Source organism: Podarcis filfolensis (assembly GCF_964270895.1).
Source record: "Podarcis filfolensis genome assembly, chromosome: 3".
Taxonomy (NCBI): Eukaryota; Metazoa; Chordata; class Lepidosauria; order Squamata; family Lacertidae; genus Podarcis; species Podarcis filfolensis.
The window spans coordinates 110,494,067-110,512,417 of record NC_139606.1 but is presented as its reverse complement, the minus strand read 5'-3'; the positions used below and the strand labels follow the sequence as shown (position 1 = coordinate 110,512,417).

General features: G+C 42.5%; 1 protein-coding gene across 6 annotated transcripts in view; it reads right to left on the bottom strand.

Annotated features, from left to right (window-relative positions):
- Positions 1-18,351, bottom strand: part of EML6 (EMAP like 6) — a 174,812-nt gene that overhangs the window by 55,517 nt on the left and 100,944 nt on the right. For all 6 annotated transcript variants that reach the window (XR_014545789.1, XM_083604732.1, XM_083604734.1 and 3 more), the window contains 7 exons: positions 16,534-16,639; positions 12,949-13,042; positions 6,181-6,281; positions 5,249-5,451; positions 2,776-2,887; positions 1,992-2,119; positions 923-1,064 (listed from right to left, as the gene is read on the bottom strand). Coding sequence is in view for 5 of the 6 variants with exons in the window: in XM_083604732.1 (XP_083460858.1) it covers positions 923-1,064; positions 1,992-2,119; positions 2,776-2,887; positions 5,249-5,451; positions 6,181-6,281; positions 12,949-13,042; positions 16,534-16,639 (886 nt within the window). In the remaining variant the exon portion in view is untranslated. The remainder of the gene's footprint in view (positions 1-922; positions 1,065-1,991; positions 2,120-2,775; positions 2,888-5,248; positions 5,452-6,180; positions 6,282-12,948; positions 13,043-16,533; positions 16,640-18,351) is intronic.

Here is an 18,351-nt window from a genome sequence, read left to right as displayed (position 1 = left end):
TGAGCTACCTTCCCAGGTTAATGAGCTCCATCTGCCTCTCATTTCCCTCTACAGCATGTGAAGAAACTGCCCTCTTGACCACTGGACCTGTTAGAATTCCTGCTCCATGATTGCAGTCATGTCATTTTTGTCTTTCACATGATGGTATATGTTTTGACTCCACAGAGTGGGAAGTGACGGAGACAGGAAGTTTGTGTTACTGTGTTCCGTGAAGTGAGACTATTGTCCTTTGTGCTTTCTCTTTCTGCTGTCTGATGCTAGAGAGAGAGGGAGCCATGTTGCAGTGCTCTGTGTGTGTTTATATGTAAATAAAGTCGATTAGCCAAAATGCTGAGTTCTGTCACGTGAAATGCGCAAACTCTGCGGATCCCTAAGTGTGCCGATGTCTGTTGGCAGCGGTCACTGTGATGTTTGGGATGAAGAAAGCTTTTGAAGCTCCCAAACGATTGACCAGGAGGGAGAGAACATGCCAGTTGGGCATGTGTCTCTACCAGGGTCCTACTCGAGTGCAGGCTGAACTCCTGACAGGACCCACTCTTGGTCTTGTCTGTTCAATCCGCCAGAGTCTGTCTTTGCTTACAAGGGAAGTCCCTAACTCATGGAAGGTTTGAGACCCATCAGCTAAACCCTCACCTGGTATAGCCGATCAGTCGGAGCCATTCGCGGGGTGTGGCCGCTGTCGCACGCTGACAGTTTCTAGGGGTCACAGGTGAGAGCTGAGTGCAGGGTGGGGACCAAAGATGGACAAACTACCCAGAAGGAGCACAACTATGCATGTGAACAGCTGTAAAACTGAGCAGTTCCTAAAAGTAGCAGCTCCAGGTGTGAGGTGCAAGGCTGGGTGTGGTGTAGGGTGTGACCCAAAGGAGGATAGTAAAAAGGTGCTGTATTGATAGCATATATAGGACTAAAGGAAGGTTACCTTTCTTAAGCTTTCTCACAGCCAGCATACGGTGTTGAGAGGAAAGCTCCCAGATCCTCAGAGTTTTATCATCACTCACTGTTGCACAGATAGGTAAGAGGGGATGAGCTGCCAGCCCCCAGACCTCCCCTTCCATATGCCCCTGTTTATACAGAAAAAGAGTGGTTTGCAAAGAAAACCATGTACATTTATGCTTCAATTCCAAGCTAGGATTACTTTCGAAAGAGCGTTGTAGGTTGTTTTTTTTTTTAATGTGTTGCTTACTCATCCTCTGGCAACGAGGGTCCCTGTAATTCCCATTTATTCTCCTCCTTTCTCGCCTGTGATTTCATAAACCATTTAGGACATTTCTGCCTGAACCAAGCCGCATGGTCAGAAAGTGCTCTGCCACACATCCTAGAGTGTTCTCTATACAGTGGTTCCTTGGTTTTCAAACAGAATGCGTTCCAGGAGCTTTGGAAAGTGAAAATTAAGTGAGTTCAGTTTTAAGTGTGGTGAATTGAATTTCTCCCCACATTCCTACTTGAGAAGCACAAAACCAACTGTGTATTCTGCTGTTTTGCCTTGCTTATTATAGTTGATTTTCCAGTTCTATAATAAACAATATTAATCTAGTTGATTTAAACCATACTAGATGCGTTCATATTTACTGTCTCATTTGTTTCATATTGATTCCAAATGCAACAAAAAAAGGCAACCATCCTTTTTATCAAAATCACAAAACCCCAGCCATTCAAAAGTGCACAAAGCTTGCTATTTTATTCATAATCATTCTTCTCCCATTTTTTCCTCTTCCTAAAGTCTATTGCTGGTACCATATATTTCTGATATTTTTTTGTGATTAAAACCTGAGCAGCCATTAACACATGCAACACCAAAACAAAGGAACTTTGAGAAACATTTTACTTTGCAACTTGTAAACTCTGAAAACAAACTGATCTGCACACCAAGAGCCAAAGCAATCTGACTGTAAAGGAAAAGAGAGTGAGGTAGATGGAGATTAATTAGCAATCCAAAGTGAAGATCACGTGAAAGTAAGCAAGTGGAGAAATGCTGGAATTCATCGTACCTGCACAAGCAGAGTCATGGGGCCGCTTTTATCAATTTCAAGAATCTCCCCGTTTTTTGTTCCCACCAGTATATGCCCATGTCCTAAGGTGATGGCACGAATGGACGGGTTATCTTCCAACAGCAACCCTGGAGATTAGATTAGAGGGAAGGAACGTTCAGAAGAGTGCGGATTTTTTGAAGGATGACTGTGCCTTTGGTCAGGATTCAGCCCGACTCATTTTCTCTTCGTATAAGAACAAGCACGAAGGAGGTTCCCAGCCTGCTCATAGGTCCTTATAATATCAGGGGAAACAGTTGGTCTTGGTGAGTATTAACCGCTTCCAATTTTAACCTGAAGATTGCCACTTCTCCAGTTTTAATTTTAATTGTTGGAATTAATTGTGGGATGTATCTTAATTGACTGATCACTTGTATTATGCATATCATCTTATTTATATGACGTTAGCCACTCTGAGCCTGGCTTTGGCCGGGAGGGTGGGATACAAATAAAATTTATTTATTTACCATTATCATCATCATCATCATCATCATCATCATCATCATCATCATTATGTGCTTCGGTTCACATATTGTTTTGGGATGTGAAAATTAGGCTGATTAATCTTTAATTGGGAATTAAGCGGAATTGCTCCCTGATCCCTACTTGCAGAACAATACAGAGCTGATGGTGGCTCTGATAAGATGCTTAAGCAGACTGCCTAGGTTTTCCCCAATTTGCCTAGATTTTGGGGAAGAGTTCTGCGGGAAGGCGTCTCTCACCAAACTCACATATGAGGTTATACCTTTGGAGCCAGGCGACAATGCTGCTCTTTTAATGGCGTATGTCTTCAAGCACCTCTCAAACGTGTCATCCCAAAGTGCCACCACGCCATCCTTCCCACCTGTCACAAAGCCCTGCACAAAAGTAAATATAATAATAATAATAATAATAATAATAATAATAATAATAATAATAATTTATACCCCGCCCTCCCTGGCCAGAGCTGGGCTCAGGGCAGCTAACACCAATAAAATCACAGTAAAAAACATGATAGGGGGAAAAAACCAATTTAAAATACAGGTTAAAATGCAATTTAAATGCAGCCTCATTTTAAAAGTAGCTGATATATCAAGACCATAAGGGGAGGGGGAAAATAAGGGTCAGACTGAGTCCAAACCAAAGGCCAGGCGGAACAGCTCTGTCTTGCAGGCCCTACGGAAAGATGTCAAGTCCCGCAGGGCCCTAGTCTCTTGTGACAGAGTGTTCCACCAAGTCGGGGCCAGTACTGAAAAGGCCCTGGCCCTAGTTGAGACCAATCTAACCACCTTGCAACTTGGGACCTCCAAAGTGTTGTCATTTGTGGACCTTAAGGTCCTCCGTCGGGCATACCAGGAGAGACCGTCCCGTAGGTACGTGGGTCCTAGACCGCACAGGGCTTTATACTTAATGCTTTAACATCAACCAGGAGGCTGGTCAGCAGAGAAATGTGCCTGAGTCATGGAGGGTAGCAGGGGATGCAAAAGGTCAAGACCAGAGGGAATTAAGGTGGGATCATCCCAGCTGCCTTTAATAGATGGAAACACCTATCAATGGCAATGCTTTCCCCAGGTGTAACAAGAGCCAACTAGCTCCAATAAGCCCATCTGATTTCCAAAGGCACTTTGTGATACAGCACATGCATAGCATGCAAATGGACTTAGGTTCAGCCCCCGGCTTCTCCAGTTAAAAGGACCAGGTGGCAAGAGAAATCTCAGTCTGAGACCCCAGAGGGCCACTGCCAGTCAGTGTAGGCAATAGTGGGTTACATTATTGCTATGTACTAAGCTTGGATCCTAGAACAATAGGCAGGTAGGATGCTAGAAGGCAGCAACCTGATTGGTCTGCAGGAGCTGCCCAATCCGGCTTCAGGAGGAAGTGAATCTGCAACCGGATTGGCCTGCAGGAGCAGTCCAATCAGGCTCCAGGAGGGAAGTTGAATCAGCCAATCACGCGGGACCCATTGTGTAAATAGTGTATATTTTGGGGGGAGGTTTTGGGGGAAATCACTCACTCACTGTTTACCATGAGCTGAAATAAAGAGCATGAAATCAACACTCAACACTGAGTATATTTTAATTATGTGGCCTGGTATAAGACAGGTACTTATGTTCTTCTTTTTTAAAAGCTGGAACTTGATAAGCAGAGATGCTGTTAACAGGGTACCCCCCCTCCCAGTTTTCCATCCCTTTGACCATGGCGTGTTAAAACTTTCACAGAATTCTTCAAGCCAGATAATCCCAAATAATAGCAATCGGCTTGCCAGTTCAAAGATTGCAAACCTCATAAAATTGTATTAGTAGCTCTCTAAATGACATGTGAGAGAAACTGTGGCACGTGTGAATCCCAGTGACACTGGGAAAAAGCAACTGAGTGGCCTTGGAAGTCGGATTTGTATTAGAAACTGAAGTCCAAGGCTTCTGAGGTAGAATTTTCAGAATTGTTATGTTTTGAACACCATTGAAGACCAGTTAAAATCAATTAGGTAAAGCAAGGTAAGTGAAGTTAGGATCTCAGCCAGTGTCCATGCTCAGAAGCAGTGAAACTGAGTTCTAGGTGCTGAGGAAGAAACATCCTACCTATCTTCCAACTGTCCTACTGTAAAGAAGGCTTGATAGATCCTTGATCTAATTCAGCCAAGTACTGTAATTCCTACTAGGGACGCGGGTGGCGCTGTGGGTAAAACCTCAGTGCCTAGGACTTGCTGATCGCAAGGTCGGCGGTTCGAATCCCCGCGGCGGGGTGAGCTCCCGTCGTTCGGTCCCAGCTCCTGCCCACCTAGCAGTTCGAAAGCACGTCAAAGTGCAAGTAGATAAATAGGTACTGCTTTATAGCGGGAAGGTAAACGGCGTTTCCGTGTGCGGCGCTGGTGCTGGCGAGCCAGCTGCAGCTTCGTCACGCTGGCCACGTGACCCGGAAGTGTCTTCGGACGGTGCCGGCTCCCGGCCTCTTGAGCGAGATGAGCGCGCAACCCTAGAGTCGGACACGACTGGCCCGTACAGGCAGGGGTACCTTTACCTTTACCTAATTCCTACTGGCATCACTGCTGTAGGGTGCAGCAAATGATTCCTGGGCATCCAAACCCCAAGGATGCCAACGTGAAATTGTGTCTGTTTTGTGTGCGCATGGGGTGGGCTTGAAACGAGATAGGTATATGAAATGAGATAGGTACGTGGCTCTGGTTGTGAAATTCCAAAGCCAAACAAAGAATATCTGGTGGTGACGCAAGGCATACATACCTTATCTAAGGCATGCATGGCAAATACAGGCCCATCGTGAGCTTTCACCGTCTTAAGCAGCAAAATATCTTTCCAGATGTAAATGTCTCCTGTGGCAGATCCAGAGAAAACAAGGTCCTCTATTCGTCCGTACGAAACACTCATCATGGTTTCCTGCTTCCCGATATTTCCAAAGATGCCACGCTTGGAGGTGAAACCACCACCTGAATTGTGATGACAGAGCAACACACATTATTATAATTGTGTATGTGTCTGCATGTGTGTGTGTGTGTGAGAGAGAGAGAGAGAGAGATATGAATGGCCTAATGGTGGCTCCTGCCCTGTTACGCCCTATGAAGGTACAGTGGTACCTCGGGTTAAGAACTTAATTCATTCTGGAGGTCCATTCTTAACCTGAAACTGTTCTTAACCTGAAGCACCACTTTAGCTAATGGGGCCTCCCACTGCCGCTGTGCTGCGATTTCTGTTCTCATCCTGAAGCAAAGTTCTTAACCCGAGGTACTATTTCTGGGTTAGCAGAGTCTGTAACCTGAAGCGTCTGAAACCTGAAGCGTCTGTAACCCGAGGTACCACTGTACTTTCAGATACTCCTTAGCTGACAAAACTGAGAGCCCAGCACACTGTTGACACCAATTCACACGACGAGTGCCAACGACCCTTGAGTATGGTGGTTTGAAAAACTGCTTTGGCTATCAGAGGAACTTAACTGGGAATCTGTTGTGTAGGGGCACACCAGCTCACATCCTGGGTGTGACTAAAGGAATGACTTCCAGCAGAGGTAGGTCAAGAGAAAAGTTCAGACTTGTGAACAGCATGGAATGGCCCAAGGGGAAGAAATAACTTACATTCTTTTCTTTTTAAACTAATTTTTATTTGTTTTTAAACAAATACAAATACAATAACCATTAAACATTCTTAATGCAACACCATACCTGCTTGCTGCCAGAATTTGAGGTGTTTCATTCCAACGGTTACCAGTTTATCAGCATGGTGGGGGTTGCATTTCACTACAAATATCTTGTCTTTATGGCCTCTGCAATGAATTAAAGAGTAACGAATACATGAGTTGTCTACCCATCTATTTTTTTTAAAAAAAGAGATTTTGGTGCATGCCCAAAAAAAGGCACTGCTTTGGGATACATTTTTAGAAATTAGAAAGATGAGTTGAATGGGGATTTATTGATCTATAAGCAAGCCTTAAGAATCTAACGAGTTGTGACAGCAGCAGACCTGTTTTACAACAAAAGGACACAACTGAACAGGTGCACTATGCGTTGCTACTGCAAGACAGACGTTGAAGAGAAATTTAGTATACATTCTGGTTGCTGTAGGTTGACATTATTGCTGATCCAAACAGAAAGATTTAAAACTCATACAGCATATGAAAAGGGTTCCTGTATCTTTAAGGTGCTTGAAACTGTCACTGTTTTGCACTATTTTAGTGCTCTTGTACAACAAACCTGCTTTCCCCCCCCTCCATTTTTTCACAGCAAGGAGGAAGATGGGGAACATATGGAATACCAATCACTTGATGCAAAGTTGCATAGATCAGAATGAATGCTCAAAAAACAGCAGATGTCACATAAACTCCCTGCAAACTTTTTGCAATGAATCAGGGTGAATAGTCAAAAAACAGGTCATCTGGAAGCGAGGTCAGAGTCTGGAAAAGTCTGAATTAAGTCCCTCTGACAAGCCATTTTGGTTTTATCTGCTATGACTGAATGGAGTTCTAACATCCTCTGAGAAGTTAGCACAGCCTGCAGAGTGAAGACAGATCCATCTCAATATGATCAATATGATCCATGACATATTAAATACTGATGAATCCAGTTCATGCAGCAAGTGCAGGTAGGAAGCAGATGTCTGCCCAAGCAAGCGTTACTCTACAGCAGGCTTCCTCAGCCTCAGCCCTCCAGATGTTTTTGGCCTACAACTCCCATGATCCCTAGCTAGCAGGACCAGTGGTCAGGGATGATGGGAATTGTAGTCTCGAAACATCTGGAGGGCTGAGGTGGAGGAAGCCTGCTCTACAGGATTCATATAAATATATATTGGTAAGTTTCACCCCTGTTATAATTCCTCCAGTCCTGTTAATTCTCTTCAACTGCTAAATTACTTTCAGTCCATGAATAATAATAATAATAATAATAATAATAATAATAATAATAATAATAATAATTTATTATTTGTACCCCGCCCATCTGGCTGGGTTTCCCCAGCCACTCTGGGCGGCTTCCATAGAAACCAAAAATACACTAAATACACTAAAAACTGCCAGTTGCAGTGTGTTTTCAACACTTGCTAAAAACATACATGTTTGGCCAAGGATTTCTGGTCATTGATATCCAGCCTTTGTAAAACTTTCCTAGTTCCTGTACTTTTGTTTTAATGCCAGTTTTATTGAATCCGTTTTGATATTTTTGTGAATTCTGGATTTTTTTTTAAAAAAAACACATGAAAGGCACTATCGAAGTGTTTTAATTTAAATGAACAAAAGGGAACAGGGAACAAACTGGAGTTATCCATAACGGCTCCAGTCAAAATTAAAGCTCTCTCTTCGTTCCCATAGTTTGTGAAGGTGACCAGTAAAAAATATCAGTATTTTAAACCGATCAGCAGAGCTCAATGAAACTCATTGTGGGTCCGGTCAATTATGTATTCACTGTTTCATGAGATAATAGCATACGCCCCAAAATCATAGAACTAATAGTAGGAATGAACAGGAAGAGAATCAACAGGAATGGAGACATTTATTGGAGTTGTACTGTATGGATCCTTAGTTTAGTAGGCAGACACCAAAATCGTTTCAGCATTATTCACAACAATTTCTTGAGGAAGGCAGCCCATCTTGGAGAAGGAAAACTCTGATCCTAAACTTGAGGGCTATCTTCAGGAGAAGATCATGCTAAGGAGTAAACCCTACACATATTCCTCCCTGGATGGCTCCTTGTACACCTCCTTCTGGCAACTCCTGCAGCCAATATGGTGTCAGATGCATTGTTCTGCTTTGCTTTGGACCACATCAAAAAGACCTGTCACAGCTAAAATTGCCACTGTTTCTTTAATGCTTATAAAGCTGGGTCAGCATGAGTCAGCCTCCTGCACTGGGTTGTATATATAGAGTGAGAAATGTTAGTTTGTTGTGTTGGGGTTGGTTGGTTGGTTAGTGAAAGCTGGTAGTGTTGGTGTGTACAGTTGGTCAGTCGCTTTTGCAGAAAGACTTTTAAGAATAAAAGCAGAAAGTACTCTGCAAGGATACTTTTCTCATGGACTCTTTTTTGCTGACAAGGGTCCGAGGACCAGGCTGAGGCAACAAAGGGAGGTCAGAAGCCTTTTTTGCTTTTTACAAACACTGACAAGACCAGGGGGAGGGTCTTGTCATCTGGGCAGCTCAGGATCTCCATAAACACTACCCAGACTTGTGCCCCGGAGAGGTCACAACTCAGCAAAAACAACATGGGGGGCAGCAGTTATGCTTAAGTCCATCAGTGGCTACAAGATGCTACACTTGATCTTAGCCAAAAGGCTGAGAAGTGACAGCTACAAAATATCATGGCAATACTCAGCCTTCAGAGTCCAGTGGTTCTCAACCTGTGGGTCCCCAGATGTTGTTGGACTACAACTCCCATCATCCCTGAGCTCTGGCCTTGCTAGCTAGGGGTGATGGGAGTTGTAGTTCAACAACACCTGCGGACCCACAGGTTGAGAAAGGCTGCTCCAGACTGTTATAGACGTCACCTGTATATCAGTCTAACAGGAAAGTAACTGGATCTGACCAAATGAAACAATGCTACATAATTCTTATTCAGCAAATCTTCCCCATTTTGAGCAGACTCTATTTCATATGGAGAGCAGTTTTCAGGAAACGGTTGGCAAAGTAATTCATAAGGGGGTAAAAAAAACCCACACAGCTGTGCTTCAATGTATTCAAGATAACAGAGGGAAAGGGGACACAGGTCAAATTAATTAAGAGAGCTATAAAGTGCGCCATTTAAACCACTAGGCGATAAGCAAGTTGCTATTAATATTTAAGCAGTCTCAGAAGGAGGACTGGAAGATCCGTGATAAGTAATTGCAGCCCATTAGATGGATAATTAGAAGGGCAAAAATTAACATCATATTTCAAAGAACAGTTAAAGCCAACAGAAATAAGGCATGAAATATAGATTTTGATTAATTCATGTTAGTTATTTCAGTGGGTCCTGGGATTTGCCCCACAAAGTTTTAAATCATCACAACACTGCTAGAATATTTGCAAGAAGTTATTAGGCTGGTAGTTGTACGGGGAGGAGAAGAGCCGAAAGGCTCTGCCTTTCCATCTTTGCAAAGGGATACGGCAGCTCATGCATGAGAAATGTAGCTTTCATTGTAAAAAAGTTAAGAGCATTTGCCACCTCTGGGTTCTGCGTGGTCCCTGGAGGTGTTTTTAAAGTATGGGCTCAAAAACTAAACTTAAATTCAAAGGGGATTCTAACTTTGCAGAAGACACATTGATGCAGCAGATTAACCGAATGGGATGTCAATGCTCTGCCATTTGAATGCACTCTGATGTCTTGTCCATTATCAACGGGGGGCTGGGGGGGCTGGGATGCGTTTCAAAAACCCACCCAGCCCTCGCTGTTGGTTGGAGGGCAAAGGACTCAAGCTCAGATGTTTTGGGGTGTTTTGAACCAGCATGTAACAAAGTTCAACTGTATGCAAGATTTCAGCCAAATACTTTATACTGAGATAAAAAAAACCCCTACTACTGCTTAATAATAGACAAAGCAAGTGTACTGCATTGAAAGAAATCATTGAGATCCATGATTTGCCTGGGCGCCGTCCTTATTTTATAAAAAGGGAAGCTTCTATTTAATAGTGGAAATGAGAACATCCATTAGAGAACCAATTAGATAAGTGACCAAACTGTTCCCGAATACTTTGAGCGTTCAGGCAATCACAAAAGCTTCTTAGCCCTTGCAAGGTTAACAGATAAACTCCCAGGCAACAAATGGAAAATTTAAAAATATGTATTCCAATTTGAGATGGGAGTGGGCCCAGGAGAGGTTGTCTGACATTATCAGACTTGAAAAACTATTTGTATTATACCACCAAAACTGCAAGGGGGTTCAAGCGGACAAACTATCTCCCCTCCAACCACACTGCTGTCCACAGCAAGAGGGCAGCTATAGGTCATTTGTTGCAGACACTGCAGAATAAAGGCACAGAAGAGCACAAACTAACGTTTTACTTTGGCAGAACAGTGGAATTTAAGTTGTTTCCTCCATTCACATAACGACACCCCCCCAATTTCACCCAACTCCCCCTTGTAAGGGTTGAGATAGAGAGGTCCAACAATCACTCACAGTTATTCTGTATATAATCAGTATAGGGAAAGACCTATATTGTTCATCACAAATTTACGCAAGAATGTGGGGGGGGGACCAAGAATGTAAGCTATAAGGGGGTAACTGGGTTGTTGTTTTTATTTTTATTATGTATTTTGTGCTTTTATATCTTGATTTTATTTTGTGAACTGCCCTGAGGTATAGGGTGGTATATTAATACAGTAATAATATTAATAATAACAACAACAACAAGAACAACAATAATAATATAAGGCTGGAAATGTTATTACCATCATTAATGTTAGGGAATACAGCAAAAAAATACAACAAAATGTACCTCCTATGCTAGTTAGGACAAAGCAACTTTGTAACATCTGGAATGAACAACATAGGTGGAATACTGGTGAACATGCAGGTGTCGATCGGTAAAAAGATCAATATGTCATTCAAGATTAAATACCCCTCCATGAATTAAGTCTACATATTTTGTTGGTGTGAACAGGGCCATGAAGTGCACCAATCACACAACTTTTCATGTTGGTTTCACATTTTTTAGGCATGCATCATCTCGCAACACCGTAATTCAGTTTTACTAGCAAACTAGATGTTAAATTAACCTCTTTCCAGCCCCAGGAGAAGCATGGAGAGTGTTTGCGTGACACACCTACACACTGAAGCCGACACACTAACATGTCGCGACACACCGTTTGGAAAGCTCTGCTCTAATCAACGCATAGAAATCTGGCATGTGAGAAGGTGGGGCATTGATGAAAATCACAATCTTCCTCTCTCTCTTGTCTAAACATACAGGTTTAAGGTATGGGGAGGAAGGTGGTATTTTGATCTCTTAAAACAGCATCCTAAAATTTGGACGTGAAAAAAAAAATGAACGCAACTCAAGCTGTTAGAGAGCGTGCCTGCGTGTGGCATGCATATCTATGGTATGACAAGGTTAAAGCACATAAAGCATTTAAAAACCATATTATCAGGAAAGCATTGTTTAATGTCTGGATAAGATATAAAGACCTACTTGAAAATAAAACCCCAAGGTGGTTGTCACCAATGGAAGCAAAGGCTCAGAAAAAGCTCAATATGGAGGCCAAATGGCCGAAATATTGGGAAATTTTGGAACAAGAAGGAGACAAATTGAAACTGCAGAGTTTTGAGAAATTAAAAGATAAAGTGCGAGACTGGCTTCACTATTATCAAATAAGGGAGGCTTACAATTTGGATAAAAAAATTGGCTTCCAGGTGGAAAAATCAAAATTGGAAACAGAACTGTTAGATCCCAAAACAAAGATACTTTCAAGAATGTATAACTTGCTGTTAAAATGGAACACTCAGGATGAAACGATTAAATCTGCTACGATTAAATGGGCACAAGATGTTGGACATAACATTTTGTTTGCTGACTGGGAACAGTTGTGGACCACAGGTATGAAATTTACGGCATGCAATGCCCTAAGAGAGAATATTATGAAAATGATATACAGGTGGTACATGACACCAGTCAAGCTTGCAAAAATCTATCATCTGCCCGATAATAAATGTTGGAAATGTAAAGAAAATGAAGGTACATTCTTTCACCTTTGGTGGACGTGCCCAAAGATTAAGGCTTTCTGGGAGATGATCTATAATGAAATGAAAAAGGTATTTAAATATACCTTCCTGAAGAAACCAGAGGCCTTTCTTCTGGGCATAGTCGGCCAATTGGTGCCAAAGAAGGATAGAACTTTCTTTATGTACGCTACAACAGCAGCAAGAATACTCATCGCAAAGTACTGGAAGACACAAGATTTACCCACACTGGAAGAGTGGCAGATGAAGGTTATGGACTATATGGAACTGGCGGAAATGACTGGCAGAATCCGAGACCAGGGAGAAGAGTTGGTGGAAGAAGATTGGAAGAAATTTAAAGACTATCTGCAGAAACATTGTAAAATTAATGAATGTTAAAATGATGCTGGATTGAAATTAAGTGGCATTAGCAACAAGGTTAATAAGAATATGTAAAAATGGATTGATAATGGATGAAAATATATAGATATAATATGCTGAGATATAGAGTTAAGATAATTGAAAGAGGGTAAGGATTTGCTGAACTGAATATGTGAACGGGAAAACAAAAAAGGGAGGTGTGAGGAGGTCAGGGAAATAAGCAAATGAAATTCAAGATATGGAAAAAAAATGGATTTGTTTTTAATTTTTAATTTCTTTTTTCTGTGTGTTTTTTCTGTGTGTTTTTGTATTTTTTATATCTTTTTGTTTTCTTTTTGTTTTCTTTTTATTCTGTAATTTTTTGTTTTTTGTAAAATCTAATAAATATTTTATAAAAAAAAAAGAGAGAGCATGCCTGCGTGACAACGTTCTTACCTGGTTGCTGCCATCTTTTCTCCTTTTTTCCAGTCCCAGAGTACGATGGTATGATTGTCATCTAACCCAATAGACGCCAGACACTTTCCATCAGCTGCACAAAAGCAATTCACAACATCAGAGGTGAGAAACCCTTAACAGAAATCTGACAAATGCTGCATTTATTTATTGCAAATTTGAAGTACAGGTACTAATAGCGATGCAGCTGGATGCTTCGCAATAAACATAATTTTTCACTGGGGTACAGGAGCAAATCTTCTGCTAACTGTAGCATTGTCAGTAACAGCATGTACAGGTCAACCTACCAGGTTCCTAAACTTTTTCGTAGCTTATTATATGACACCCACACCACTATCTAGCTCTCTGCCACCCCTCTCCCCCATATCACCAGAAGTTACTGGGGAAAGTATCAAGAGGCAGATTAAAATAAGGAGAAACTGTCAGTTTGCATTTCTTAGTACAGAAAGTATTGATCTGATGTGTAGAAATCTTTCCTATTCGAATTAATTCAATAAGGTTCTAGAAGCCGCTGTGTGTGAAAGAAACAAGCAGAAGGTTCCTGATGTTTGGGTTATTCCTTCCGAGAAACTGAGTACAGCTGGTTTAAACTGACAGATGAGATATCTGTCAAGGTCATGCCAACTATAATAAGGCCAGAAGGAGCCTGGGTTTCACTCTTTTCCATCTCTCTTCCTTCTGGTGTGGTGTTCTGTATATAGTGTTAAGGTTTATTAAGCTTAGAAAGGGGAAGGGCCAAGAACATAATCAAAGAAAGACTCAGGGACATTGAAGCCCAAAATGACTTTAATCAACTTCCGATAACTTATAAACTTCTATACAACCCCCAAAGGCCCCATCTAGCAAACTATCTCAAAGTTCTAGACAATGCTAAACACCGATGGGCATTTTCCAGGGCCCACTTTAACGCTCTCCCTTCAGCTATTCTAGAGGGAAGATACAATAAAATACCGATCGAACAAAGATTATGTCCCTGTAACAACAATGAAATCGAAACCATTGGGCATGTCATCTTATACTGCCCATTATATCGAGACTCAAGAAAAGAGCTGATCGAACCGATTCTGAGGAAAATACCTCGTAGTACAGACGACACCTATATCAGACACCTCTTAGCTGACAAAGAGCCCGAAATTAACAGGCCCGTGGCAAAGTACTGTTACATTGCAACAAGAATAAGACGAGCAATGATGTCAACAACGGAGTTCAAATTGTAAACATCGAAGGAACGATAATAAACAGTAGCGACACCTGAATTGAATTTTTAAAACTTTAAAAGTCGAAACCTGGTCATAAATATAAGCACCAATTCTGTGAATTGGCCATATTTCTACTGTTATTTGTAGCACAATACTACATATTTTTATAAATTGCTTCCTGGTCACTGACCGTATTAAAGATATTTGAATTTGAATAGTGTTAAGGTTTAGTCTTTTTATGAGTTACTGTAAGTTTAAGTTAAATCTACTGCAACTGGACTTCTTATGGGCGGTGCCAATCCTGAATGTATTGGATTTGTGACCATGATGCTCATTTGCCTTCAGTAGCAGTAAAGCTCTGCTGGATGAAATACAATTGCCTCTGGTCTATTTTTTTGGGGGGGGGAGGGACTCTTGCAACATGTTTAAGTTTTCACTCTGCTAACTATACGTTGGAGTTCTGCTCTGGATCAACGCTGAGTAGAATACATGACAGAAACACTGTTTCCTTCTTTCACAGGAACGATAAGGCCCACTACTAAGGCACACTTCATTTTATTGCACTGCGCTTCGCAGATATTGCACCTTATAAAGATGCAGCTGCAGCAAGCCTAGGCGCTTCCAGGTGAATGAAGCCCCACCCCCCGGCCATGGGAGTGCAGCTGGCTTGGGCTGGAGCCAGGTTTACCCTCTCCTGTGCCTGCAGCTCACTAGACTACACAATAATATAAATGTAACGTTTATATCATGGGTAGGCAAACTAAGGCCCAGGGGCCGGATCCGGCCTGATCGCCTTTTCAATCTGGCCTGCGGACGGTCCGGGAATCAGTGTGTTTTACATGAGTAGAATGTGTGCTTTTATTTAAAATGCATCTCTGGGTTATTTGTGGGGCATAGGAATTTGTTCTCTCTCCCCCCAAAAAATATGGTCCAGCCCCCCCACAAGGTCTGAGGGACAGTGGACCAGTCCCCTGAAAAAGTTTCCTGACCCCTGGTTTATATGCACTGGGAAACCCCTAAAACTGTGTGACTCGTGTGATTGCAATACAGTGGTACCTCGGGTTAAGAACTTAATTCGTTCTGGAGGTCCGTCTGTAACCTGAAGCGTCTGTAACCCGAGGTACCACTGTACAGTCATACCTCGGGTTACAGACGCTTCATGTTGCATTTTTTCAAGTTACAGACCCGCCGAAACCCAGAAGTACCGGAACAGGTTACTTCCGGGTTTCAGCGGTTGCACATGCGTAGAAGCGCCAAATTGCAACCAGCGCGTGCGCAGACGCAGCACTGCGGGTTGCGAATGCTGCGGGTTGAGAACGTGCATCCCGCACAGATCACGTTCGCAACCCGAGCGTCCACTGTATTCGCTTTATTGCAATGGTCTGGAACTGAACCCACAATATCTATGAGGTATGCCCGTACTCTCTTTCAAGGAAAGCACAGAAGAGCATAGTGCAGCCTCTCTAGCCACCAGCAGCACCCACATCTGCTTAGCTTCAGCAATGTTCAGTGGCAGAAGAACCTCCAACCCAACACAGGCATAAATCAAAAACTAGCCTGATTGCACCGAACTGTTGACACTGTCAGTCCAGACTATGGTGGTGGTTCCCGGCCAACAGAACATGTGGCTTGCAAATAAAGGGGGGAAGGCTATCATGGCATGTGCTCCACTGACTTACTGAACTCATCAGGGAGGAAAGCAGACTTAGGAGGTAGCTACTGTGAATCAGATCTGAGCAGATTCAGGCAAAGGTATAATCTCCCATGAAACTTACAAAATATCTAGCGTCACAGCACCATGCGGAGAAGCTGTAGCTAATGGGATTTGCACTCAAATGAAATGTTTCCCCGGCAGTCAAAATACATGCTTTTGGGAACAAAAACTATATTTTGAAGTATAGATTGTGAGAAACCTGCAACCAACGCAACACATCAATAACAGTGTGAAACAGGTAGTATTTTAGGAGTGCTATTTATTTTTCATACAACACATTACCCCCACAACTAGGCACCCTACAAAAATTAAAAGGGAAGCAGTCCTGGCCTGCCATCTTAAAGTCTGATACAATATAAGGCATATTAAGGATGGTTTGTACACAGCATCCATTAGGAACATCCCTCTGAAAATTCCACTGTTGCTAGCCTTATTGATAAATACTGTTACGAAGAAAGGAAAAGAACAGTGACATAAGAACTTGCTTTAAGGTTTACGCACTCATGACCTGCTCCAAAGTGGGAACTGAACCTATTTATTTGGAAACTGATAAGGAAATGTGGCAATACTAATATTGGAGAGAAAAACAGAAATTGACAGCAACCCAAACTGATGGATCCATGAGACCCTAGTTGGCAGTGGATAGCTGCTTACCTGAAAAATCAAGGGCACAGACGCCTCTTTGGTGTTGGCCTCTTAGCAGCGACAAACATTTGAGTGCTTGAGTGTCCCACACGTGAATGGCGGCATCTCTCCCAACCTAAATCAGAACACCTGGTGTGAGCAGCTGTGCGTAAACAAAAACTTGACAGTAATAATTTCCACCCAACACACTCTTCAGCCAGGAAACACTTCCTAGTTTTCTCAACCAGATGTCTCTTAAGTGCGGTTTACTTGGATATCTCAGGTGCTGACAAGAGGCTTCCTGCCCGTATTGTCATCTAGACTTGGCCACAATCCGTTGTTCATAATCTTACTTCCATTTTCAAAGCTGTCATCCTTGCCCTCCTCTCCTCAGTTTCACTACGCCCCTCAAGGACAAAATATATCCATGGAGCACCTAGTTATTGGCTCTCCCATTCAATTCCTTCTTCTTGGGCACCCTCTGGGGTCAAGGGGTCTTCTGACACACACCTACCTTCACGCTTCCTGTTCCTCCAATACCCTTTTTTACCAGCCAGCATTTGGATAACAACAGACTGCAACCTTTTCCTTGAAGTCATCCTCAGTTTGCCCTCCCTATCCTCTTCTGTTTTTCTTCCTGTCACTCTTAGCAGCCTCTCCAGTACTTTGCCTTCCTCCTCCTGTTTGACTTTCGGGGTTTGCTCCAATGTGCTTTAAGCCTTCAAGCATTTCTCTTCTCTTTCCTGCATTCTATATTCTATTTCGGGGTGATCCTTTGACCAGCGCTAATCACACTGATGATTCATACATGTATCATCGCTTCATTCCTACTTGGCTCCCTCTAGCCAAACTAAAAAAAATAAACACGTTTCTCTGATTTATACTCTTGGATGTCTAGCCATCACTGGAGTCTAACATTCCCCAAACTGGAACTCTATTTTATTTTAAACTTTATCCTATGTTTTCCTTTCTTGATGCTGCAGCAATCGTGGGACATCTGACCTCCTGAAACCTTAGTCATTGCTGCTTATCAGGACGGATAAATATCGCTGCCAGTAAACCTCACTGCTCTCCATATTGTTGGCTAAAGGTAAAGGTAAAGGGACCCCTGACCATTAGGTCCAGTCGTGGCCGACTCTGGGTTTGTGGTGCTCATCTCGCTTTATTGGCCAAGAGAGCCAGCGTACAGTGTATAGGGTCATGTGGCCAGCATGACTAAGCCGCTTCTGGCGAACCAGAACAGCGCATGGAAACGCCGTTTACCTTCCCGCCAGAATCTACTTGAATCTACCTATTTATCTACTTGTAGTTTTGACGTGCCTTCAAACTGATAGGTTGACAGGAGCAGGGACCGAGCAACGGGAGCTCACCCCGTCACGGGGATTCGAACTGCCGACCTTCTGATCTATACTATAAATGGTATACATTCCCTGTAACATAAGATGCATTTTATGGTTTGATGCCCACATCCTGCCTTCTGTTGGGGAGATGCTCTCCTATTTTTCTGCAAGGATACGGGTTCCTTACTATCAGCAGAGGCAACATTTAACTTTGTCTTCCTTGCACCCCACCCCCCACATTTTGGCCATAGGGATGTTTGAACATGGACATCCCAATGAAACCATTATGCTGAAAGTTATGCAGACTACCTTAATATCCCTCCCTAAAATGTACACTCAGAAATGGAAAACTAAAATAGTAGCTGCAATAATAACTCCTTCTAGAAGCAAACAGTACCCCATGCCAACAGGATTGGAGCCAAACAGAGAAACAAGGGGGAGGTATCAGCATGTCTGGAGGACTCCAAGGTTTGCAGCAATACAAAAGAAACATTTTAAAATAAAAGTC